We start from the raw sequence: 26,825 nt of genomic DNA on the forward strand, positions 1-26,825 counted from the left end.
TGGAAGCTGAAACATGTTCATTGTAATTTGATAAAAAGATAAAAACCAAGGTGGTGTTGAAAAAAAAAACCCCATCAAGTTTAATCATACAACCACGAGCAATGCATCAATTAAATACTACGAATTCACGAGGTACGCGTTGAACTCCATTTAGTAGGGCCTACAATACATACCTTTCCTCCAAGTGCCTTATGCCTACTCCAAATCCCAAAAGAAACATTCCCCGTGCTACCTGAAAAAGAGTTATAAAGAAATTCCTTCGAATGCACACACTGGGCAATGCGTGGAGGAATCAACCAAAGCTATTTATTTTGGCTACATTGTAGGCCTACATAAACCTAGCCTACCTTAACAACAGGAAACATTTCCAGTAGGCTAATGATGAACAACCTGAATGACTAACATTTGATTAAATGGAAATCACGACAGTGCCTCTGCAAAATATTAAGAATTAAGCACCGTGCGTGGACAATTATGCATCATGTAAACTCGCTCCCTCAGTGCTTAGGGTCCGTTTTGATTTACTGTGATGTCGTTTGATTACAGGCACATGTTTCTGTATCTTTCACTGTGAAAAGGTACTGTAAGAGAGGTCAGTTTAATCTTCCATCACAGGTCAATTTTCGTCCTTGGGTATGCGTCAGAGGTGAGCGATTTGCAAAGACAAATGTATGTGCACTTGGCTTTGACTCGTAGCCTACATGCAGGCTACATTGACATGCGAATCTACATAATCGTAATTAATATTCGATGGATGTTTCATGTAGGCATATGGAAAAACTTTGAAACAAACACACATACATATCTCTCTCTCCACCTTGAGTCACCATGCAGCCTCTGCTTACTTTCCCTGGAATGGATCTGTACCAGAGTTCTGAAAAGATCAATGGTCAGCAAGAAACAAGTGCTGTTCTCCATTCCAGTTCCTTGTTATCGAATAAACAGAGGGTGTCACGTTGTGTACATTTCCCTGAAATGCTACACGGAACTCTTTTTTTAATGCAAGGAACATATTACTACTTCAAGTTGATTCATTTCAATATAAATATAAAGAAAGAAAATTATGAACTAACTCGGTCTTTGGTGATTACCATTTCCTTCTGCCCTGAAAACAGGCACATTTTTCAGCACAGCTAAACACTGACTACTACCTAAATGAGAGTCCACAGATATTCCATTCATAATTTATTTGTATTAAATCAAATCAATCAAGGACCAATCTTATTAGTCACAAAACCCCACACAAATGCAGTACAATACTCCTATATGTGGATATATATGTATGTATATTTACATAAATATATGTACTTTGTACTTTTTTTTACAAAAATAAAACAATTGTTATAATTATATTAGTTGTTCTGACAGAAAAAGAAAATCAAAAAGGTTACTATATGCTTATAACATCAAGCATATGATAAGATTTCCCAACGACCTTCCAAACCCATGCACCTGCGATTATGAGCCCACCCCCACCCGTCCCTAACACTCCGATCACTGGTTCACTACATCACAGTGGATTCCACAGATATTCAAAACGCTGCTGGCTTACTCTCCAATGGTGCTGTGGCAGAGAGGGGGAGGGAGGGGAGGTGGGTCATGCAACAGTGTTCCCTACTCTCTCTCTCTCGCTCTCACCCATGAGCCTTAACTCTTTAACACAGTTAAATACAGACATGCTGCTTCAAACAGACGTGTAAATACTGCTGAGTGGTCTGAATTTATAATTTTACCTTCCAACACTCCTACTCGGCCAGACTGGCTTTTCTCTTTGGCTTTTCAATTAGCCTGTGAGGGACTCAATACAAATGAGGGACACAACACAACAGAATGCCTTGGAACATTTTAAAATTCCCTCAATTCCTTTGAATTTCACACAAATCACTGATGCTTAAGTGTTCCATTTCTTTTTTTATATCAATGGAGATGATATAGAATTTAAAGTTCAATGGAGATGATCCAGAATTTAAAGTTGTGTGGTTGTTTGTGTGGTTATGATTTATGGATATGTTACCTTCCTTTAACCAAATAATTTAATTGATATGACTAACCCTCAGACTTTAATGATGCTGCAATGAGCAGTTTCATACCCTGCTGTGTCGTAAGGCTGGTGAGTACGGTGGTGGTGTGTGTACGTGCGTTTGTGTCTGAGTGTGTGTGTGTGAGTGTGTGCATGTGTGTGTGTGTGGGGGTTCCAGCAAGCAAGACATGAAAGGGGAAAGAAAAGAACTGCACTGGAGCCAACAGTGAGGAGCTGCCCTGAGCTGTGACTCTACAGCCCTTTCACACCTTTATATACTGTCACCCCAAAAACACCCTTCATTATTCCGCTGCGTTTTCAAGGTTTTCATACAATGACATCAAAACATCAGTCCATGTCTGTCCACATATAAGAGAGCATCAGCATCCAGAGGGAGAGAGCCGTGCTCAGCTGAGCTGCAGCCTGTGGAGGACCCGCAGGCGGAAGGCCGGCTCCAGACAGAAGGAGATGCTCTCCTCCACCTCCGTCACGCGACGCTGGAAGCGGCAGCGGTCCCGCGCGTACTCCTCCCACGGCCCGTGGCGGTCCTCGTCGCCGCTGGTGTAGAATTCCTCCACCTCTTCACAAAACCGTACCTGGAAACACACAACGCAACAGGCGCACGGGCACTTAATCCACCAATACACAACAAACGTGGATGATTTCCCAACATTAGCATGTACCAAGAGCTCAAAGACTTTACATTATTATTGTTCCTTTACATAGAGTGAGACAACCCACAGGTACGGTGTACATTTTAGGACATCCTCAGACTCAGGTGTCAGACTCAGAAAAACAACCGTCATCTTCAGACAAAACTGTCTCAGCGTCAGAAAAAACTTGTCATCCTCAGACAAAACTATGTCAGCGTCAGAAAAACCTTATCATCCTCAGGAAAACCTCTGACAGAGTCAGACAAAAAAGTCTCGGGTGAAAAGTTGTCAGAGTCAGGTCTCGGAAAAAAAGAGTCAGACAAAAAAGTCTCGGGTGAAAAATTGTCAGAGTCAGGTCTCAGAAAAAATGCTGTCGGAAAAAAAGAGTCAGACAAAAAAGTCTCGGGTGAAAAGTTCTCAGAGTCAGGTCTCGGAAAAAAAGAGTCAGACAAAAAAGTCTCGGGTGAAAAGTTCTCAGAGTCAGGTCTCAGAAAGAAACTCTGTTACCATGGATACTCCAAACAAACTCAACTGAAGAATCACGTCACGTGAACTAGCTTGCAGAAAACAACTTTGTATTAGGCTATATCTAGGTTCTACGCAGTCTATGATTATATCAGAAACAAGCCTGTAGTTTGCTTGCTGTAGCCTAATTTATTAAACGAAAGAGTTGTTTTCTGCCAGCTAGAAATAGTTCACCTGACGTGGTATTCTTCAGCGGAGTTTGTTTGTAGTAGCCAATATATATATCTATGGTAGTAGCCTAATAAAGAAAGCATAGCCTATTTGTGATATAATTCGAAACAGTTGTTTTCTGCAAGTTAGGCTGATTCACTCGTGCAAATCATATCCAGGATATTTGTTGTTGATGATCTTTGTTAAGTCATGAGGTTGCCATGGATACTAACTCCGCTGAAGAATACCACGTCAGGTGAACTATTTCTAGCTGGCAGAAAACAACTCTTTCGTTTAATAAATTAGGCTACAGCAAGCAAACTACAGGCTTGTTTCTGATATAATCATAGACTGCGTAGAACCTAGATATAGCCTAATACAAAGTTGTTTTCTGCAAGCTAGTTCACGTGACGTGATTCTTCAGTTGAGTTTGTTTGGAGTATCCATGGTAACAGAGTTTCTTTCTGAGACCTGACTCTGAGAACTTTTCACCCGAGACTTTTTTGTCTGACTCTTTTTTTCCGACAGCATTTTTTCTGAGACCTGACTCTGACAATTTTTCACCCGAGACTTTTTTGTCTGACTCTTTTTTTCCGAGACCTGACTCTGACAACTTTTCACCCGAGACTTTTTTGTCTGACTCTGACAGAGGTTTTCCTGAGGATGATAAGGTTTTTCTGACGCTGACATAGTTTTGTCTGAGGATGACAAGTTTTTTCTGACGCTGAGACAGTTTTGTCTGAAGATGACGGTTGTTTTTCTGAGTCTGACACCTGAGTCTGAGGATGATAAGTTTTTTCTGACGCTGACATATTTTTGTCTGAGGATGACAAGTTTTTTCTGACGCTGACATAGTTTTGTCTGAGGATGACAAGTTTTTTCTGACGCTGAGACAGTTTTGTCTGAAGATGACGGTTGTTTTTCTGAGTCTGACACCTGAGTCTGAGGATGTCCTAAAATGTACACCGTACACAGGTTATGTCTAATTCTGCCTTTTGAAAATATCTTTATAGGATTGCTGTTCATATATTTAAAGGGAAACTATGCAGGATTGGCGATTTCATCGCCGGTTTCGCTTTCGCTTTTCGTTTTCGCTCGTTTTATGCTTGCATATTTCTCTACAGAGCTTCCCCTACAGCTTTAGCGTGTATATTTTACAAAACTCCTCAATCGGTCAGTCTGCCTTTTCATGAGCATGATCGAGACTTAACGTGAGACTTCCTAGACCATGGGAGCGGGCCCGAGGGCTCCTGAAATTGCAAGCGTGGTTCTACCGCTACAGACCACTAGGGCGGCCGAAAAACCATCGTTGACCGGTAATGACTAATTTAGTCATACATAACAGTATGAAACGAATTGATGAACTGAAAAATGTTGCATAGTTTACCTTTAAATCAGACTTAGATTGGATTACTAGGAGACACAGGGAAGATGCCACATTAAGGTCAATATTGTGATTTACCCTCATATATTTCTCTCCTCGCCAGTCAGGAGGAGCACAGAGGGCTGAACTATATTAGTCATAGCCAGTAGAATTACCCACTCTTGCACAGGTTTACATCATACACACTCAGTGAGTCACAACCAGAAAATGACCAGTACTCTGTCTGGGTAATCCACACCCTTTCAGTCAGTTACCACCCTGTTATTATCTGCAGATCCTTTAAGGCGAATATAATTACCTATTAGTCTAATAATGACTGGCACATTCCTACACCTTTTAATATTTACCAGTGCCTGGTATGACTATGGGTTAAGCAAAGTCAAAACAGCATCAATCTGAGGCTTGTAGTATGACATTTAGTCTGTCTGATGCTGCTAGGGCCTAATAACGTGACGGAAGTGTACAGCAGTGTTGGGTTTCTAGCTTACCTTCCTAAGCTTACGGCAGGGAAGAGCGCTCGTGGGTGGCGCGGGCGTCTCGTCCCCAAAGCCGCTGTCCTGGCGCTCCTCGGCCTGCTCCTTCTGGTAGCGTGGCACCGAGCAGGCCTTGCCAGAGCTCCCCGCGGGGGGCGATTGAGTCCTGAGGGTGGCCTGGAAGTTGAAGGGGTTGTACGGGTCTGAAGAGCAGCTGAACGAGTCCCACAGCCTCAGGCTCTCGGCCTCATCCCCCTCCTCGCCGCTTCCACAGGAGCCGTCTGGAGCAGAGGGGGGAGATGTGGACAGGGGGGAGGCCGAGAACGGAGAGGTGGAGAGGGGGCGTATGGAGAGAGGAGAGGCGGACAGAGGGGAAGTGGAGAGCAGTGGGGCAGGAGAGGACTCCGGAGGAGCCTGAGAGCTCCTGGGTGTTGTGCAGATGGAGGCGGTGAAGTTGCGTGGGTTGTAAGGGTCTCTGTTTTGGCACAGGGAGTTCCACAGGCGCTCCGTCTCCACATTAAACTCTTCAGCATCCGACTGCTCATCATAGTCGTCGTCCTCATCTTCTTCCTCCTCCTCCTCACTGCTATCAGAGTCAGACAAGCAAGATGAGCCCTCACTGTTGAAACCATCATCATCCTCCTCCTCCTCTGCCTCCTCCTCACTACCATCACTGTCCTCATCTGAGTCTTCCCCTGACGAGCTGTCATCACTGCAAGGGCTGCCCATTATGTAAGCAATAGCCTTGTTCTTACATGGCGTCTCCTGAGATGATTCTGCCACTTCCTCTGATGCTGCCGACTGCCTCTGCTCCTCAGGTGCTGCAGACACCTCTCCCTGTTCTGTGCCAGCCTGGTCATCCTCCTCTAGCTGCTGCTGCTTCTCCTCACATAACTCCTCTGGCTGCTGGTCCTGAGTTTCCCTCTGCAACTCTGGCTGCTTTTCTGTGGGGCTGTGCTGCTGTGCCTCCCCGTCTGCCTCTGAGTCGGCCACTAACTGCTCCTCTCCAGCCCTTCTCATGCTCGGAAGCCTGGAGTTGGAGAGCTCCTCTTCCAAACTCGAATAGCCATTATCCTGCTCTGGGGTCAGAAGAACCACCTCGCAACCGCTGGCACAGATGACACCAATGTCCCCAAGAAGACTAACGGCGTTTGCCTGGTCACGTAGCTGCTGCTGGCTTGGTAGCGAAACTGGCCTGAGCATGTGAAGGCTGTCATTGTCTGAGGTTGCTTTGTGGCAACAGTGTCCAGCGCTTTCGCTGTGCTTTGAGCTCCCATCATCGCAATGTACGAATAGGCCGGTTGGCTTGGCAACAGAAGCCATTGTGGTTCGCTCAGCTAAATGACAAAGGCCGCCGCTGTGATAGTTAGCATCACTCGTGCCCGCCACCAAGGCCGTTTCTCTGCTCCAAGACAACACTGACACACAGCTGTTGGCGCCATCAGAGGCAGCTCCGCCGCCCAACAAACCACTCTGCGAGCGCTTCACTTCCTGAGTTGAGACAACGTTGAGCATGAAAAACTGACTAAAAAAGTTCCTTGCTGATGACAGGTATCCACGCGTTGCTTGGGATGTACCATTATCAGCAATATTTTGAATACCTATCTCGGAGAGGCTATCTTCTGTCAACCAAGTCACTGCTCCAACCTCGACTGATGGACGCAACCCACTGTCAATATGTTCGCAGTGGAGAAGATGTGGTTGTAAATCTGATCGCGTGTCTTCAAGTCGTGTTAGTCCAAAACCTAGCTTCTGGTCGAATCGTTCCGTGTCCCACAGTTGACTGTGTGGTTTGGATGCAGACAACGAGTTACCTGGCAAGTATCTCTGCAAAATTGACCAGGCCGGTCGCGATACAAAAGATAGTAAGTCCATCCACGACCTCTCGGCACTCTCATGTCGGACTGACGTGACCCCGCCGCCCGCGAGGGAGGAGGTCGGTTTCCCCCTTGAGTAGTGTCGCTCTGAATCCATATTTAACATACCAAAAAATCTAATGTAATGTAATAACGCCCTGACAAGACGTGTCTTGTTTCAAGCTATATTAGTGGTTCCTGTCAAACAGGCACTAGAACGTGCCATATGGAAACTCTTGAGCTAGCTGACGTTAACGAAGATAGCTAGGTCGTGCAAACATACTGTGTGTTAGTTTACAGCCATACGGCTAGAATACTATTGTTCGTCAAGACACATTAATAAAGATGTCCAATCACGCTATCTTATGGAAACTTCTTAAAAGTAACCACCCCATTGGTAGCTTAGCTTAAATACTTAGAATATTTCCCCTAATAGGATAACTAAGATAGCTCTTGCTGGCACGTTAGCGAACTTATTCCTCCAAGCTAATGTGAACTAGCTGACCTACTAAATACATAGACGTTAGCTAACGTTACTGGAATTCCGTACCGTAGATAGCACTTGAGTCAATTGAGTTCAACTGAAACATTAACAATACGACTCAACATAGTCCATGTGTGATTTGTGATGCATCCTCTATCTCTCCGAAAATCTATTTCTTCTTATGATCCATCTTCTTAATGTTGAACACCATGCCGGTTAAGGTTAGCTCTCCATGTAAAACCACAGTGCATATCGACGTCCATATTGTCCGCGACCGCGGGATTTACACTGATGGCATTTTGCTGAAGATTAACAGAGGTCTTTCGAGTTGTGAACTTTCCAGTAATATAGGCAGAAAGAAAAGACGAATCGGACGTCGACTTACAGCAAGAATCCAGATGAAACACTGAAAAACTGGCCATTTTAAATATAAAGCAGATTCCCCACGTTAGCTTGAAAACCTTTCGACGGCTGTGACGTTGGATTAGCTGGTAATACGCGAAATGAACGTTGAACGCGGCAGTATGCCGATTGACTATGGTTATTACTTGAATTCACTAAATCTATAAGTCACTACAACGTATTATTATGGTCTGTGAGTTTTAAAAGAAGCTTTCAACATTCACGACTTCCTTTCTTCTGGGTTTGTCCGTAGCTGTACAGTTCAGGCGCCGACCGAGGGAGAGATTTCATCAGAAATATTTAGGGACCGTCTCTAAACTACGATCCTGAATGCTTAGGGACCGGGTACAGACATGTACAAGCTTTGGCGCACGTTGCAATACATGCAGTCTATGTTATATAATGGGCCTGCTGCAAATCATTTTAAATAAGTCAGCTTCACACTTTGAAAGCAATGTTACTCACTTTAGCATCATTTGACTCTACAGGCACAAATTCAAGTCAGTGGGCAACTATTGAAATCATTCTCATAAAAAAGTGTCTGTATAAATCTGTAGTATAGTTCCCAGGTCATGGTTGCCAGACACAGCGCTGCATAGGTCATATTTCACTTGCCAAACAGTCTTCATGCTTACCATGTGTACCCTTCCTGAAACTGCATCCAGGGTCTCAACGGTCACACATCTGTCAGCATTTCTGGGCCATGGCCAGTCCATAGTGGGGTCCTGGCCGGGGAAAGTGTGCATAGTCTGGCACTAGCTTACAGTTGTAGGCCTATAGCCATTAGCGAACAGTTTACATTGCAACTCTACACATATCTGTGTACATTTTGGAATATTTAAATGGCACTATCTATCAAAGATCCAATAACCATTTCAAATAGTTTTTATAAGAATGAAGAGGAATGAAATTAAGCCAATTATAATGATTTTATAGCCCAACAAGGCTTTGAAAAATGTGATGACACGGAACACTAAAGCAAGGCCGTCAATAAGACACACGTCACATGTTTTTCATTCAAGTGTGTTTTTTAATTATTTAGTGCAAATAATATTACAAAACATGGTGAAATTAAAAATGTAAAAGTCTTGGTTTAAAATCTAAAATTAGGGATTTACTAGGAAGAGCTTTTATTTATCACATTGAAATGGTTATTTGTCACTAATTATATCACCCCAAAAATCCACCCACGTCTAAAGTACATTCTTGTGCCCTTTCTCTGCTCGATCACATGCCCTGCAGGTTTTTCAACATGTCAGGACTGGAACCTCTTCCCGTTTAACTGAGAGTCTTCTTCATTCATCCACCACAACTCAACACAACACACATGTTCAGGCCTACAAAGAGCTTGCTGCTACACACAGCAAGGGGAAAACAAATAGTTGTACTCTGATCACAGAAATAGACCCTTTCGTCAAGCACACTGGTCCTAAAACCTGCCACTTGACCACCAAGTAACACTTCCTGATGGAAAGAAAAATGCTTACTGTATGCAGAACAATTGGGGAGTAATGTAGCTGCTCAGGAAGGTGTAGGCCACTTATGTAAAAGCTTGATGGAACCGGTCTATTTGGTTTTGTTGTAGGGAAATGGAGTAAGCAAATGGGTGTAGCTAGATTAGGCTGAGGTAGGTGAAGGCATAGATGCTCACACCAACATACAGTATACTTTATATTGCTAATAAATCTGGAATAGACGAAATGTTACTAAAGCCTGATGATATCCATGGATTGCCAGTGTCAGCATGTGCATTTTATGAATTGCATGTGTACTGAAAACAAAACTAACAAACTAAACAATCATTTTTCTTTCCTTCAGTTGTGACTGTACGTAAGCTATCATGGGATAAGGCTTCTCTAGCATGTGTGCCATTAACATTTTCAGAAGAGTAGTTGAAGTCAGAGGTTTGGCCTTAACAGCAAAGCAACACTCACACAGCAAGCACACAGACACAGACAGAAAAGCAAACAAACACACACAGCAAGATATTGTCTACAATCTCTGCTCTAAAATCCAATTATGAAGAAGTATTAACTGAAGCAAGGTCAAGAGCGGCATAGGCATTAACAATCAAAATGTTGTCTTGCTTCATATTTTGTGGCAAATAAATAAAGACAAATGCATGTTTTGATCATCAAAACAACACATAAGGAAAAAATTGACACTGCTTACAAGTACAAGCCAGTGGCCAAGTATCTATTGGATAGCAGGTTTCAATGCATGCAAACAGAATTTGACGTAGAGCACAGTAAATCCACTGTAGTATTAGCAATTTAGAAGCACCTAATTTAATAGCAAGGTGGAAATGTTTCTGAGGTCGACTTTCCTTTAACACTTGTGATGTGGCTATTTGATAACAAACCCGATCTTCTATAATCAAAATAGCAATAATATGGTTTACTACTGATTATTATAAGACCCCATAATCCTAACAAAATGTTCTACCTTTCAAAGTCTTTTCCCAGTGTAATTCCAGATTGCAATATGTTGCAATAGTAATTACAGTTGACCAATGGTAACTACCACAGTCAATCTAATGGCAATCAATGGTAAAAAATGGATGCCTATGGTTAGGTGCAGATTACAAATGAGACAAGTTGACTGAAGCCACAAAATGTGCCCAATTTTACAGTACAAAAGCAACCACTCCCTCTCACAGATCTAAATGATCTGTAGAAGAGAGAAATGATTATAATATTATTATAATATATACCATAGGCTACAACACAACCCAGCTCAACACAACTGAGCAAAAGAAAATCATAAACGATTTATTACAAAATAACATAACTTAAAATTTCCCTTTTAATTTCTCAACACAGTAGAGCAGGGCTGCACAAATTCATAAGCACTAAGCGATAAGCGGACTTTACAGCAGACTCTTGTTTTCAGCCACATTTGGGCGTTCCTCAAAGTTCTCGGGTGACACCACAGGTGCAAAGGTTTTGCCTTCAGTGGTCTGATCCCCCTTTGGAGTCTCACCCAGTCTTAAAACCATCTACCCCCATGTCCCCTGTGTCCACTCCTGTAATGTGTCACACCACATACAGTATCCGGTGATGGCTGGCCCATCAGAGCGTCCAGTGTCTCTCCCACGTGGCGTGCACGCAAGGAGTCCAAAGACAACACAACACGATGCCCCCCCTAGGAGGGAAAATGATCCACCTCTGAGCCATGGGCTTCTTCATCAGCTCACCAAAAACTTATGAGCAAACTTCACACACTTCTCATCCAATGTGCGCACACAAACACACACACACACGCACGTGTACACACGCACGTGTGCGCACACGCGCACGCACACGCACACGCACACGCACACGCACACGCACACACACACGCACACACACACACACAATCAAACTATATGATCTCCTTTTTAATCTTACACTCCACTTTACCAGTCACAGACACCCCCCCTCGCCCAGACACACACACACACACACACACATACACTACACTCATAGGGCTCAGCGGCTGGTTTCGGAGCCCCCGGTGCCAAGCTGGTACCAGTCGACCAAGTGCTGGCCAGGCTCCAGGCTCTTGAGCGGGATGAAGGCCTCCCCCAGGAGCGTGCTCTCCCAGAAGGCCCCCTCACTCAGCACGCGCAGGTGGATCACCCTCTGCTTCAGGTCTCCCCGTGGGATCCCGTCATACACCAACTGTGGAGGGAGGGAGAACAAATAAGCTATCAGAGTTATGCACAACATACTCACAGTCAGAGTCAAAGTCAGGTCAGACACTAAGTAGTAGATCACTGAACTTTACTGTACGTCTGACTGCTGCAATACATTATATTCATGATGACCTGGCCGGTTCAAGAGCACAGTGCATTTTCTTGCTAGGAGAATCATTCACTCACTGCTCACAGCGTGAGCAATCCGCGGTGTAGTGTCGCTTGTTGCTGCCGTTCGAGTCACCATGACCATGGAGTTTATTAATTGCTGACTGTTATGTCTCTGTGTGTGTCATGTGTGTTTTATGTAGGCTACCACACCCTTTACAATGGGTACGCTTGTGACTTTGCCTATCCATCTATGCTGTCTGTGTTGGAGTGCTTTGGGTTGCACACAAACACAATATAGCGCAATAAAAATGCACTATATAAAATCAAGTTACCTTACCTTATTATCAGGTTAGAAATCTAATAGACTCTAGCAGAATTTGATAAGCTATTGCTTGAAAGGTAAGTAAACTGGATCAGTAGTTGTTTTCTTAAAATAAAACCCATTATGGCGAAACAGGTCAGATTAAAGTCACCGGCAGTCAGGTTATGATGCCTGCCATTTCAAAATTAAGATGAAAAGATGTCTGAGAAACCACAAAGGTACAGGCACACCATGGTTCCCTCCGTACCATCTCATTATATGTGGGGTTGCATGTACGCCGGGCAACCTTGGTCTTCCTCTTGCTGGTTTTCTGGGGATCAGGAAGGAGGTAGAGTTTGACATAGGGGTCAGGGTCCGTGCCATCCTGCACTGGTTGCTGTGGAGAAAAGGCAGAGATGGGCAACGAAGATGAGGTCTTTTGTGATCATCTTCATAGAAGTTTTCATGGCGTCATCATCTTTGCCAATCTAAGTGACACTTACCAGGCTGCGGATGTGCATCACCATGATGAAGAGTTTGTCACTCTTGAAGGAAAGTGAGAGTTTCACTTCCCCTGCAACTTTGCCAGGGACAGGACTCCATGAGAAGTCTGCAAAAAGAACAGGATGGGTCTATGAAAACCTTTTTTTTAATTGCCTGTAAGGAGTGTGACCATATACTTAAAAGTGTGTGGGTGTGTGTGTGTGTGTGTGTGTGTGTGTGTGTGTGTGTGTGTGTGTGTGTGTGTGTGTGTGTGTGTGTGTGTGTGTGTGTGTGTGTGTGTGTGTGTGTGTGTGTGTGTGTGTGTGTGTGTGTGTGTGTGTGTGTGTGTGTGTGTGTGTGTGTGTGTGTGTGTGTGTGTGTGTGTGTGTGTGTGTGTGTGTGTGTCTGTAATTTCAGATCAAGATGAACAGTACATAAGGGAATCTGAGGGAGCACAGATGGAACACGTATTCACAGTCCCACAGGACACAATTATCCGCATCAGCAGCTAAGCAGCCCTGCTAGGGCATCAATCATTAACCAGGCCTCCCTCTAAATAGGCCTAACATGGAACTATGATTAACTCCTGTACGACTGCAGCAGAATCTAAAGGGCTTAATCATAGACCACTCACGGGCATGTGACATTTCCAGATGGAGATAAGAGTAGCTGCCCATAGGTTGGAGGCTGTTCGGATAAGGCCACAAGGATGCGTGCCGAGGTGAATGGCATGGCAGTGTGGACTCTGCTCTCCACCCGCTAGCTATAACTACGAACACGGTGCCAGGTGGAAACGGCTGCCCTTTGTACCCACGAGCCCTGCGACAGCTCTTTATTAGCTACATGTGTGTACATACACATGCACACATGCACGCACAACACGTACATATGCACAAACACAGACAAGTCCTCCTACCTCCAGGTTTCGTGGTGAGCGTGTTCACCACAGTTCCTGGCCGCTCATCTCGGGGCAGGGGATGAAAGAACGTGTAGACCAGGTCACACTGCAGAAAATGGAAAGAGATGACCTCATGCATCACATGATATGACTGTGACAAGACAGTGTGCAAGTTCTGACTGCAGGCTATGTGTGCTTGTAAGTGTATTGAAAGTGTGGAAGGACTGTAAGATCTCTCTCAAGTCATACAACAGCAACAACAACAACAATAGCGTGTTACATTTAAATATAAATATTATATTTAAATATAAAATGTATATAAAAATATTTTCTCAACACTTAAATCACTTCACAGTGTAAAGGGAACCTCACCAACCACCACCAATGTGGTCATTAAGGGAATCAATGTCTAATATATGTTGTTTAAAGGCGACATGTATAGCCAAGAGTCAACAGATTCACAAACTGATAATAAACTGAGACATAACGAAAAAGGCAGACCACGTAGTTCATATCTTTAACACTAGGGGATGACAAAGCATGTCTGAAACCAAGAGTTTGGATTGGATTTGTTGCCTCATTTGCAACCAGCAAACAGCAAACTAATTCATGGTAACATTCTCCCTGCTCATACAATTGGCTAGACTTCTGAAAGCTAAAAAAGAAGTGCCAATTACCAGTTGCTATGGCGCTATTCCATAATTAACCAGTGCTGAATAAAGATTATTATTGCTTCAGTCCAACTGGCAGTCAATGTTTGCACAGACTGACTATATTTCCACCCAGAAGTACAGCATGCCCAGGCCCTGATATGCCCCTGAACTCTGTCTATAATCAACCCGTCTTTTCTCAGAAACACTGGCCAGATTCCAACCGCCGACTCAAACTGAAACCGGGGGAGTATATCGTGGTCCACCCACGCAGACACTCCCTCTGCTATCAGTTATAGGCTGTGTAAAGCAGCCTCGTGCCAAAGCACAGCCATTGCACATGCCAGATCACGTTCACAAGGTTTATTGCAGTCGCATAAAGTCATAAATGTAGTCTTTGAATGGGTTTGGCTTTGAATTGCTAGTGTGTTACTGTAACCTGTCTCTATTAAGATATGTTTTGTCAATATTTTAGCCCTGCGTGTGAATATAAATGGATAAGGAACTGAATTGCAGTTGCTGGTGTTTTTTTCCCCCAGAGGTCATCTGTACCCAACACTAGTGTGTTTCTGTTTCATTTCCGATGTCAATAATACTGACGTCAACGCTAAAGCCACGCACACTATTTACAAAAACTATGTATTCAGGGAAACTAGAATCAGAATCTACCACTTCACAGCACCTTTATTAAAGTTTGGATGCAGTTCCTGCATAACGCACACCTACACACATACGCAAATGCATACGATAAGGAAGCACTTTAGCGACTGCAGCTGCTGAGGCCTACCTGTGCCACCTCTGGAATGGCGTGGATCAGGTGCCACACGTAGCCGTTCAGCTCGTCTTTCCTTCGGTCGGCCATGGCCTCGCCACGAGATCGACCAATCACAAAGCGGCTGGGGAAGCTGAGGTAAGAACCACAGAAAGGGAACATCCATCCATTCATGAACCAGTCATCAGAAATCATTACAAACAGTGAATGAAAATGCTGCAAGCCACTTGAATATGTGAACATGGATGGTCTGCCAAAACAATGTGGATGAATTACCTGGGCAGCTTGGAGGAGGGGAAGATGAGGCGAAGCTTGGTGTGAAGCTCGTGGAACTCCTCAAAGCTCCTCTGCACCAGTGTCGCCCCCTGTTGGCCATCTCGCTCCACCTTCACCACGTACGTCTGTGGGCCACACACACCACAAACACACCACGGTCACGCACAAAAGACAAAACTACATCACACACTGCGCTACTCTTCAGAGCGGTCACACACACACACTAGAGAAGACTCCAGTTTTCTCTGGAGAGGAAGGAGGATAGAGCGCTTACATAGCCTTTATTGGGGCTGTAGGTTTTCATGTGCTGACAGACGAACAGGCTCCGGATGGAGCCGTCGGTCTTGATGGTGTAGACACGAGGGGCGAAGGAGAGGACGGGCCGCTCCTCCGTGGAGGCGAACTTCATCTGGGCCAGGTTGTGGATGAAGAAGTTCAGCTTGGTGGCAACACTGCCCAGACTGGACTCGATCAACCTGTGTAGAGAGACACCATTTATGAATAGTCTGTAACTAACTTACAATTTGTAGAGGCGTATTAAAGGTAATATGAATCACTACAATGGTTGGTACACATACTTTAAAAGAATAATATTTGAAAATGGGTGGGAAGAGTCTAAATGAGTTGCCAAATCTTCATACCCGAATCATTTTAATTTTGTTTAAAATAAATGTATCTGTTTAATTTCACACTTAAGTGTACCTATGCTAGTTCAACCTGAATGAATGAATGAATGAGTCACCAGTTGTAGCTCCTTTCACTAAGAAACCTCAACCTGCTGTGAGAGCCCCATGTGACTGAGATGGGCAGAGGCGTACCTGGTAAAGTACATGGTGGCATCAGCCTCCGACTCATGTGGTCGAAGGGCATCGCAGACGTACTTCAGGTCCTCCAGATCAGACAGCTCTGGGATCCCACAGGACAGCATCTACCGAGGCAAGAAGAACGCCTCCAGAAGATTAGCTTTCTGAAGGCTATACTCACCCCACATTTCCATACAGTATAGAGCAGGGCCATTCAATTAGGTTACAATGGGGGCCAGTTCATGAAAAGTATCACAACTGAGGGGCCTGAGAAATACAGCTTGTAAATATGAGCAATCACACCAAGACTGTGCTGCCCCCACCTGAAATGTTCCCTATAATACCAAGACATAAAATGTTAAGCTACAGTAGTATCATTCATTGTTGTCCAAAATAATCACTTGTTATAAACTGGAAAATGGTAGGTGAAATGGATAAATAACTGACAGAGAATAAGAGTGCAGAGATGAGATGATCTCAGTTCAGCTAAGTGAAAACTAGTTACAGAGAATTTCCAGGAAAACACTGCAAACAATCCTCTCTTCAGTCATCGCTTACTGTATGTGACAGTTGTACAATTACATGGAATTGAGATACCAATTGATAAAAAGCAGATGTGCTGATTGGACACTATTTCTGAACAAGAAATGAAGAGAGAGAGAGAGAGAGAGAGAGAGAGAGAGAGAGAGAGAGAGAGAGAGAGAGTGGGAGACAGGTTCCAGCTGCCTTGTCATTTTTGATCACTGATATCCCAAATCATGACATGAGGCATGAGGCAACAATGACGAGGCTAGAGGAGATTTTGGAGTGTGGCGGTATCTAACATAGTAGACGCCGAGGTCATGTCCTCGGTATTTCTTTATTCAAGTTCTGTTTAATTTATTAAGGAAAACTAGCTGACAAGACAATTATCATTGCCTCAACGCATAGCCACATAGCCTAGTTGCTGTCACATGGCCGTATCTACCACAGAGGACTCAGATGTTTTTTTAAAGTTTTGCTTCATTTATTGAGTGAAAAATGCTGACGAGACCATTATCCTTGCCTCAATTTCAGTAGCTCATGAACTCCAAACAACAAAGTTGTGCCAATTTACGTCGAAACTAAGCTGAGACAGAACTTCCGTTCGACTTGTTCAACCGGCTGCAGGACCACAGAGTGAGCAAGAGATGCAGGAGCGGAGAACAGAGATTACCATTTTTACCTCTGCCAAGGAGGCTATGTTTTCATCAGGGTTTGTTTGTTGGTTTGTTTGTTTGCTTGTCTGTCTGTTTGTTTGCAAGAAAACTCAAAAAGTTAAGGATGGATTTCGATTTAATTTTCAGGGAAGGTCTGAAATTGAAATGAGTCAAGGAAGAAACCATTACATTTTGGAAGTGATCCATATCACTGTCTGGATGCAGGAGGTGGTTATGTGTTCGCTTGGCGGAGGTTTGCGCTCTCTGAGTGCTTTTCTAGTTTGAAGGGCCAATGGTGTGAAAGGAGGTCTGGGTGAGGGAGTGTGTTGAGGTGTGTGCAGTGTGTAAGAGACTCACCAGGCCCAGCAGGTTGAGGAACAAGTGTGAGTGTTTCCTGATGAGGTTGTAAGCCTCACAGCACAGGTCAACAAAGTCGTGGAATCTTCTGGAAGGCTTGTCTCCACCGTTGATAACGTAGGCCATGTCTGAGGTGAAGACGAATGGAACACGGTCTCTGTGGCAACACAAACACACACACACACACGATTGTGAAACACCAGTCAACCAAAATCCTGGCTGCTAGTGATTACACCCTGAAAATGCTTTGCAAAGTTTGAATACTCAAAAAAGAATAACAACACGATAGGATGAGTCCCTCACCGCTTGATGCTGCCAAACATCTGGGCGTGACCCAGGAACTTCCCAAAGTCGATGTGGAACATGTGGCCGCTGGTTTTGAGCATGATGTTGTCGTTGTGGCGGTCGCAGATCCCCAGGATGTAGGTGGCCACGCAACAGCCTGCGCACGAGTAGATGAAGTTCTCCACCGCCTGGAAAACACACCAACGTCATGAGTCCAACCAGCATTACTCAATGTGATCCAGATGGATTATACAGTGCAGTGGGGATGCTGCAGCATGAAGGGGAGGAGGGGGAGGGGGTTATCTTTAACAGCTGCTACACAAATCCAGCAAAGTTAGCAAGTGTGTGTGTGTGTGTGTGTGTGCGTGTGTGAGTGTGCATTTTTGTACTGTATGTGTGTGTGAGACATAATATGTGTTTGTTGCGTGTGTTTGTGAGTGTGAGTGTGAGTGCGAGTGCGAGTGCGAGTGCGAGTGTGAGTATGAGTATGAGTGTGCATGCGCATGTGTGTCTGTGTGTGCATAATAAGTGTCTGTGTTTGCGTGTGTGTGTGTGTGTGTGAGTGTCTGCGTGTGCATGTGTGTGTGTTTCCCCCTTTGACCACGGACCTTCTCATACTCGTCCTCTGTGGGGTTGTGCTTCAGCAGCCAGTCGGCCAGCGGGCGGTCCTTGAAGGAGCCGGTGACCCCGTGCTCCACCTGGATCTTCCGCAGGGTCTCGGCGTTGGGGATCATCTCCACCATCCCTACGAGAGCCGGAAAACAGAGTCACTCCTCCCCTACAGGAAACTCAATCCCCCCCACCCCCTTACACACACACTTATCGTAAAAGGCACCATATGTTCATTATCTAAACACCGAACTGCAGATGGGAGAAAATGTGACCATTTGAAGCAGGCTATAGATGCCCTAGTTAAGGCATCAACTGCAGACCAATATGCATGAACAGAGACATACGGTACTACACACACTCACATGGACATGGACACAGGGAAGGGGGAGAGGGGGAGAGAGAGAGAGAGAAAGAGAGAAAGAAAGAAAGGGAGAGGGAGAGGGAGAGGGAGAGAGCGAGAGAGAAAGAAAAAGAGAGAGGGGTACATGTGGTACTAGCCTTCACGCTCTCTAGGTGCTTCTCAACATGCCTCCTCGAGGGGCATCCCCACTGATCTATAACTAACACTGGATAGACATTCTTTATGTCGATCAGTGAGGCACTCTCTGTCTCTACTCTCTCTACAGTGGCTCACAACCCTTGTCTACCGCACCTCTTCCGCGGCCGGTGGAGAAGCAGTGGAAAATGACCATCCTCATGTCCAGGCCCTCCTGGATCCAGATCTTGTTCATGATGCGGATCATCTGCAGCGTCAGCATGTCTTGTCTCAGATCGTCCCCAGACTGAAACAAAGCGAGTTTTTTGTATTAAGGAGCTGTGCGCTAGACTACCGGAGGCGGCCCAAAGTTGCCCAAGAGGAGATGGTCTGACGTGATAGCAACCATATGCTTTCTAGCACGCACACGTTGATCTGATGGCAGTGGTTGTGGTAATGCAATGCTGATTGTGACTTGGCCCTGCAGACAGTACGGCAGGATGTGTGCAAGTTCTTTGGAAAATGCTGTGTGTGTATAGTTGACCTTGAGTATTGCACACACACACACACACACTCGCACACACTCTCGCACACACTCTCGCACACACTCTCGCACACACTCTCGCACACACACTCGCACACACACTCGCACACACACTCGCACACACTCTCGCACACACTCTCGCACACACTCTCGCACACACTCTCGCACACACTCTCACACACACTCTCACACACACTCTCACACACACACTCAAATACCAAAAATACTGGCAGGCACCTTGAAGATGACGTTGATCTGGTCTCCGAGGGGGTCCATGCTCTGGAAGGAGAGCTTGAGGGGGACGGCGTTGGAGTTGAAGAAGGAGCAGGACTGAGAGGGGACAAGGCAAGGACACAGACGCTCACTGCACTGCACTGCTGCCCACACACCGACTATTCAACTCACATCTTAGCTAGGGGAACATGACTTGACTGCAAAGACCACTTCCTGAACAAATGCACTCACACACACACGCACACACACACGCACACACACCTTGATGTTGATGCCCTTCACCAGGAGGCCGGGGTTTAAGGGGAGGCGGCAACTGCTGCTGGCATTAAAGAACTGTTTTACCTCTTCCAGCGCTTCCCTGAGGATCGCCTGTACACACACACACACACACACAGAGAGAGAAAAAAACAAACAACGCCAATGTCAAATTCCTGAGCCCCAAACAGAACAATTGTGTCCAAAGGGCATAACTGCAGTCTGCTAGTCTGCTGATGTTGGGTAAAAAGCTGAAATTCCTTCCCCTCCACTCTGCCCATTTAGAGCTCCCATAAAGAGCACCAGGCCCGTGTGCAGCAGCTAAGGCAAACTCAAACTAAAGGTCATGTCCTCACTACTCCACAATCCAGCGCTGGGCATGTGTGTGTGTGTGTGTGTGTGTGTGTGTGTGTGTGTGTGTCTGTGTTTTCCATGATATGCATCCTATATATACAGTATACAGTATATGTATGTGTATCAATCTTGAGTCTGTGTGTCTGAGTGCATGTGTGTTTGCGTGTGTGTGCGTGCGTGTGTTTTCCATGATAAGCATCCTATATATATATATGATGCATGTGTATCAATCTTGAGTCTGTGTGTCTGAGTGCATGTGTGTGAGTGTGAGTTTTGGGGCATGTGTGTGTGTGTGTGTGTGTGTGTGTGTGAGTGTATGTGTGTGTGTGTGTGTGTGTGTGTGTGTGTGTGTGTGTGTGTGTGTGTGTGTGTGTGCGCGTGTTTGTGTATGTGTGTGTTTTGACATGATATGTATCCTATATACAGTATATATGATGTATGTGCATCAATCTTGAGTCTGTGTCTCTGAGTGCATGTGTGTGAGTGTGAGTTTTTGGGCATGTGTGTGTGTGTGTGTGCATGCGTGCTGCATGCGTGCCTGTGTGTGTGATCACATTGTGGGTGCTTCTTGAAAGGACCTCCACTGACCTGGCGTGAAGAGGGCGAGGCGTCTCGCACGCGCTGGGCGACCTGGGCCAGGATGGACACCAGCCAGCTCTGGCGGTCAAACTCCTCGCGGAGGCCGCGGCCCACGCAGCACAGCACGGCCGCCAGCAGCTGCTGGTAGCGCACGCTGAACTGAGAGTCCTGCAGCGCGTCCTTCAGCAGCCTGCAGGACACACACACACACACACACACACGCACACATTCGCACACACACACGCACACACGCGTACACAAACAGTGGTTACTGATACCAAACAATATCATTCAGAAGCAATGATGCCGTGTCTACTGTTGGTTGTGTTTAATTACAGATTTACAGTTTACGACTGCATGCCGTATTTTCTTATTTTATTCCTAAAGTTTGCTGACTGGTAAGCATACATATTCAGGTGATAAGAAACTGCAGAGTTGCCGTAAACTCGCTCAGGTTGTGATAATTTTAGGCCTGAAACATGACTTATCAAAGTTCTTATCGCCAGTTCTTTCCACCAGGTGTAGGAAATAAACAGCCATCTGCATCTGTGCACATGCATGTTTGTGTTGGAAGGTTCCGTACGTACTCCTGTTAGTGATAAAGTGTGTGTGTGTGTGGTGTGTGTGTGTGTGTGTGTGAGAGAGTGAGTGTGTGTGTGTGTGTGTGAGAGTGTTTTACCAGAAAAGGTAGTGAGCGATGCGCATGTCTGCTATGGCTCTCCTCAACAGGAAGCGCACCAGAGGGCTGTCCAGGTAGCACTCGTACTTCAGAGCCTGCACACCACAGAGACGACAAGACACAAGACGATTGAGAAAACAGATCTGACAATAAAGACACAAAGAGAGAGAGAGAGAGAGAGAGAGAGAGAGAGAAAGAGAGAGAGAGAGAAAGAAAGAGAGAGAGAAAGAGAGAGCGAGAACGAGAGCAAGAACAAGAGCAAGAGCAAGAGCGAGAGCGAAACTGTACCTGAACTAACTGTGGCAGGAAGTCCAGCAGTTCTGGGTCAGATATTGTGTCCATCCACTGGACAGCCGTTCGCCTACATTCTTGATCAGGGAACCTGATATACACACAAACAAACAAACACACACACATTGCATGACCAACTATGTATAATGTGATAATCTTTGTTTGTTTTTTTTATTTGTGTGTCAATGTGCTCGTGTGTATGTGTGTGTGTGTGTGTGTGTGTGTATGTGTTTGTGTTTGTGTTTGTGTGTGTGTGTGTGTGTGTGTGTGTGTGTGTGTGTGTGTGTGTGTGTGTGTGCTCACGTGGCGTGCAGAAGGCCCACTGCGTCCAGGTGGTTCATGCAGGCCCAGTGGCGCAGCAGGGCGTAGATGTCGGGCAGGCAGGCCCACTCCCAGCGGGGGGCGCTAGCGAGCACCAGAGGCAGCCTGCTGCTCTCCGCATGGCAGAAGTAGCGCTTCTCCCACAGCAGGCGCTTCTCGTCCTGAGACAGCCTGAGACAAACACACACACACACACACACACACACACACGTTAACATTGCACATGCACACATGTGCACATGCACACACGGGCAGCCGTGGTGTACTGGTTAGGGCTTCGGGCTTGTAACCGGAGGGTTGCCGGTTTGATCCCCGACCAGTCCACCATGGCTGAAGTGCCCTTGAGCAAGGCACCTGACCCCTCACTGCTCCCCGAGCGCCGCTGGTTGGGCAGGCAGCTCACTGCTCTGGGTTGTGTGATTCACCTCACTGTGTGTTCACTGTGTGCTGTGTGTTCACTAATTCGGTTAAATTGGGTTAAATGCAGAGAACTGAATTTCCCTCACGGGATCAAAAAAGTATATATTCTATTCTTCTATTCTATTAACTCATGTACATACAAACACACACACAAATACACAGACAGACAGACAGACACACACACACACACACACACACACACACGTATATGACACATGCAACTGGTCTTATACACAGAGAGACGCACATTTAAGCAATAATCCCAGAGAGGCCGTGGTTTACGAAGCGGAAACCCCCCTTAGCAGTTCTAAATTCAGTGTAAACCGCGGACTCGAGTGGCTTATCGCTTTTCTAAAACGGTTACTACGTCGATCTAGCAAGATTTCATGAAACAAAGACGCAGCAACAAAAAATTTAACTATAATCATTCTTCTGCCAAGAAATGCATTTCCTCCATATGAATGGTTGCCATGCAACATCGAGACGCAGCCATTCTAACTTTTGTGCAAGTTGTGGTAGCGCATTACTATAGTAGGAAATGCGGTCAAGGTGTGAGTTTACAGTATGTTGGATTTTACAATGGTGTCGAACGCGATTCAGCCAATCATAATCAAGGACCGGAACTATCCGTTTTAGAAGAAACAAGTACTATGCTCATCAAATGACTTCATTCATAATCACACACTGCTACAGTCACACACACACTCTCCCACACACACACACACACACACACGCCCCACTGCCCGAGAAGCTCTCAGTACAATCATAAGGCATCCTCATGAGTGCGGGCCTGCGGCCGATGAAAACAGACCTGCTGTAATAACAACCTGCTATTATTCATAGACTCAGCATGTTGTTGCCTAAACACCACCAAGACTCACATGGAACTAATACAATAGCCCTGACACTTCAACAATCACTCCACTGTTCCTCCAATGCGGGTCTCTGAGCTTTCTGTTGGAAAGAAGGACCACACCAGACCTCTAGCAGAGGGGGGGTGGGGGTGGGGGTGGGGGTCCGCACTCTCGTGAGGGTTCACTTCAAAGCCACTGGATCCGCTCAGCAGGCCTTTAGTGGTTGGAGAGCGGCATAATGAATTATGGGGCTTACTTACTTACACTTACTGCCTTACTTACAGACTTACTTAATGCTTCATAACTTATTTACTGGTGAAAGTAACGGCATCTGCTTTCCAGGACCATCGTGAACCGTGTCTGAAAGTGAGTCATTGCCTCTCCTTTAGGTGGAGATCATGTATGCATAAGGGCATGTGTCATATTGACACACACACACACACACACACACACACGCATGCATGCACGCTTGCAATCACACATGCCGATACCCCCACACGTGGACATACACCCCTAGTTCAGCAATCCTGTGGTGTTTGTATGGGTGGATCCAAAAAAGAACCCCCACTGTCCTTCAGCTACAACCCTAACCCTCCGCAGGCCCCTCTGAGCCCCTCTCCCTACCAGGACCACACCTCCAGGATCAGATGACCCCTGGGGAGCCTGTGAGGGATTGGCTGGCCTGCTGCGCCTGGGAGCCCTTACATGGGCAGGACCTCGGCGCACAGCCGCTCGGACGAGCCCGTATCTCACGTATCCCACAAATCAGCCTCACCCCAGCACCCAGGGAGCGCGCTCAGACACTCCGTCTCTCACGCCGCCTCATCTGCTAGTGCTGCTCAGACAGACAGGGGCTCCTCACGAGTCCATTATCGCTCTTTACTCTCTGTCTCTGTCTCTCGGTGTCTCGCACACACACACACACACACACACACACACACACTCACACACACACACACACTCACACACAAAACATATACGCACACACAGTCACTGACTCACACACACAAACACACACAGTCACTGACTCACACACACAACATATACACACACACAGTCACTGACTCACACACATGTCATGCGGCTGACATAAAGGGGCTTTCGATCTGAAACTATGCTCCCGCCCTGATACCGTAATCGATAAGGAAAATAAACACAGCTAACAGTACACACGTGGTGGACCTTTGATCCGGTCACAAAGGTCTGACTTAACCTGCACGGACACACTCATTGACATCTGACAAAACGCACACGTATTCAAAAACACACTTTCAAACACCCAACACACATACAAGCAAAAAACTACCTACACACACATACAGACACACACACACACACACACACACACACACACACACACCACAATTCCACAGTCTTTCTGGCCCACTGGCCGTCTGACAGGGTGGTGCAGTTCTGCTTCTCACCAGAAGAGGGACTTCTTCTGCAGGATGTCCCGCAACTGCTTCTGGCTGTGCTGGTCCAACCGCGAGAACTCATACTGGGGGCTGAACTCGGCTGGCGCAGGGGTGCTGAAACGCACCTCGAATGAGGAGGTGGGGAAGTCCACCTGGAGAGAGAGAGAGAGAGAGAGAGAGAGAGAGAGAGAGAGAGAGAGAGAGAGAGAGAGAGAGAGAGAGAGAGAGAGAGAGAGAGAGAGATTTCATTAATTCCTTCCCCATTTCACAGTGCATTTCATATTGAAAAGATGTTGAAATTGGCTCTCAGTAAGCATATTTTACCGCTAGTGAAGGTTAAGATGCAGCTAGCAAATAGTGCACTACTTGTGCATTGTCATTGAACATCAACCTACAGTATGTCTGAGCTCTTATCAAGCTACTTACTTAAAGGCACATGTGTGCATCATTTTGTTACGTTCTGCCACTGTATTTGAAACTGACATTCTCTCGGCGAAAAAGATGCCTTTTCTAGGTAGATGATATTCACAAACCGCGGCAGCACAGTTAACTTTGAGTCACTCAGAAACATTTCCTCAATAAATAACTTTGCCTTTTGCTTCATGGCCACAGCGAGCTTTGCGGCCACATTACCATCTTTCCTGGCACTTCAATCTACCGATGCCTCCTGCTACTTGCCTCTTTCTCAGGCTGTTCATTTGCATGCTTGGTGGTACTGGCTCTTTTTTTTTGGTCCTTTAGCAAAACATACAGGTTGTTGAATGACGTGTCACTTTGTGTCTATTTTTCTTGAAACTGACAAAACGTGAAACATCTACTTTTTCTTCCGAACCGGTCTTGCTGTGACCATATTTGGCCAGAGGCCCGGAAATTTGAGACTACTGCCCTAGGTAACCCTGAGTGATGAATAGCATTAACACACACACACACACACACACGGTACACTGAAACTGTCTGGTTAGGGCAGTGGGTGGCCGTGTCGGCGAGACAAGACTGATTCATCCTGTGGAATATGGGAGCGGAGTGGAAAGATGAGCATCAACAACCTGAGAGGCGCTACGCAGCGATGCACACCCAGCCACTGATCCAGCTAATTGCTCAACTGCTCTAAACACCGCCATTACGACACAACCCGGGTGTGTGAGCAGGAAGCAGCCAAGATGTGTTTGACTGTGTGTGTGTGTGTGTGTGTGTGTGAGGGAGAGAAAACCTGACGACCTCTCTAACCAGCAAAAGCTCCACTGTAACATCAAACTGATTCTTGCAACACATTCAGTCCCCACCCATAATCAGATAACTCACACATCATATGAGCCAACACACACAGATGAGCAAAATAAGGAGGGCCGGACAGATAGCCAAAGAATGGGAGAGAGAGATACAGATAGAGGAAGAGAAAGGGGGAAAAGACAATAGAAAGAGAGAAAGAGAAAGAAAGAAAGAAAGAAAGAAAGAAAGAGAGAGACAGAAAGAGAAAGAGAAAGAGAAAGCGATCGATGACAGATGGCTAAACGGGGACACTTTGGGGACGTGCGTTGACAAATGGGGGAGAAACGTTTGGTGGGTGCACGTGAGCGCTGGAGAGGAGCAGGAGGGAGGAATGTGAGAAATGAGGTCAGGACGACTAAAATGAAGAGAGGAGCTGGAGCCCTGAGCAGGGGAGGCATGGAGGAGGTGTGTGTGTGTGTGTGTGGGTGTGTGTGTGTGTGGGGAGGGGAGGTGTAACAAGCTGCAGATGTACTCACCTCTGGGCAGAGCACACTGACGAGCTTAACACACACATCTACCAAGCTCCTCCTACCTGTCATTACCTTCCTCACACTGCCTCAGCTCTAATCTCTCTCTCTCTCTCTCTGTCTGTGTCTGTCTGTCTGTCTCTCTCACGCACGCTCTCACGCACGCACGCACGCACGCACGCACGCACGCACACACGCACGCATGCACATACGCACGCACGCACGCACTACACTAGAGTGCAGAAATAGAAAAAGGTAGTTCTCGTGGTCCATAGTCTCTGCAGGGCTCTTGGGACGAGGACCCAGATGTTGAGGACTG

At 46.0% G+C, this 26,825-nt stretch overlaps 2 protein-coding genes across 2 annotated transcripts in view; both read right to left on the reverse strand.

Annotated features, from left to right (window-relative positions):
- Window positions 1–1,172: 1,172 nt before the first annotated feature.
- Window positions 1,173–8,246, reverse strand: LOC134093050 (uncharacterized). The gene is made up of 2 exons (XM_062546322.1): window positions 5,221–8,246; window positions 1,173–2,616 (listed from the first exon to the last, which is right to left on the reverse strand). Exons 1-2 carry the CDS (start codon window positions 7,186–7,188, stop codon window positions 2,428–2,430), a joined length of 2,157 nt encoding a protein of 718 aa, XP_062402306.1. The 5' UTR covers window positions 7,189–8,246; the 3' UTR covers window positions 1,173–2,427.
- Window positions 8,247–10,698: 2,452 nt separating this feature from the next.
- The window catches only part of pik3c2b (phosphatidylinositol-4-phosphate 3-kinase, catalytic subunit type 2 beta), a 38,962-nt gene continuing 22,835 nt past the window's right edge, over window positions 10,699–26,825 (reverse strand). Inside the window, exons 15-33 of the mRNA XM_062546323.1 lie at window positions 24,780–24,922; window positions 22,064–22,252; window positions 21,758–21,851; window positions 21,470–21,564; window positions 20,800–20,980; window positions 19,864–19,971; window positions 19,606–19,698; window positions 19,002–19,131; window positions 18,346–18,482; window positions 17,756–17,925; window positions 17,453–17,609; window positions 15,933–16,042; window positions 15,389–15,590; window positions 15,115–15,239; window positions 14,854–14,971; window positions 13,435–13,522; window positions 12,539–12,645; window positions 12,304–12,432; window positions 10,699–11,609 (exon numbers count right to left, since the gene is read on the reverse strand). Coding sequence (XP_062402307.1) covers window positions 11,418–11,609; window positions 12,304–12,432; window positions 12,539–12,645; window positions 13,435–13,522; window positions 14,854–14,971; window positions 15,115–15,239; window positions 15,389–15,590; window positions 15,933–16,042; window positions 17,453–17,609; window positions 17,756–17,925; window positions 18,346–18,482; window positions 19,002–19,131; window positions 19,606–19,698; window positions 19,864–19,971; window positions 20,800–20,980; window positions 21,470–21,564; window positions 21,758–21,851; window positions 22,064–22,252; window positions 24,780–24,922 — 2,568 coding nt within the window. The 3' untranslated portion in view covers window positions 10,699–11,417. The remainder of the gene's footprint in view (window positions 11,610–12,303; window positions 12,433–12,538; window positions 12,646–13,434; window positions 13,523–14,853; window positions 14,972–15,114; window positions 15,240–15,388; window positions 15,591–15,932; window positions 16,043–17,452; window positions 17,610–17,755; window positions 17,926–18,345; window positions 18,483–19,001; window positions 19,132–19,605; window positions 19,699–19,863; window positions 19,972–20,799; window positions 20,981–21,469; window positions 21,565–21,757; window positions 21,852–22,063; window positions 22,253–24,779; window positions 24,923–26,825) is intronic.

The sequence above is a fragment of the Sardina pilchardus genome, chromosome 9 (genome assembly GCF_963854185.1).
Source record: "Sardina pilchardus chromosome 9, fSarPil1.1, whole genome shotgun sequence".
Classification (NCBI taxonomy): Eukaryota; Metazoa; Chordata; class Actinopteri; order Clupeiformes; family Clupeidae; genus Sardina; species Sardina pilchardus.

Coding starts and splice junctions, on each gene's coding strand:
- LOC134093050 (XM_062546322.1), bottom strand. CDS start 7,188: ATGTTAAATATGGATTCAGAGCGACACTACTCAAGGGGGAAACCGACC. Junction 2,617..5,220: donor CCTGCCGTAAGCTTAGGAAG/GTAAGCTAGAAA, acceptor GTGTGTTTCCAG/GTACGGTTTTGTGAAGAGGT.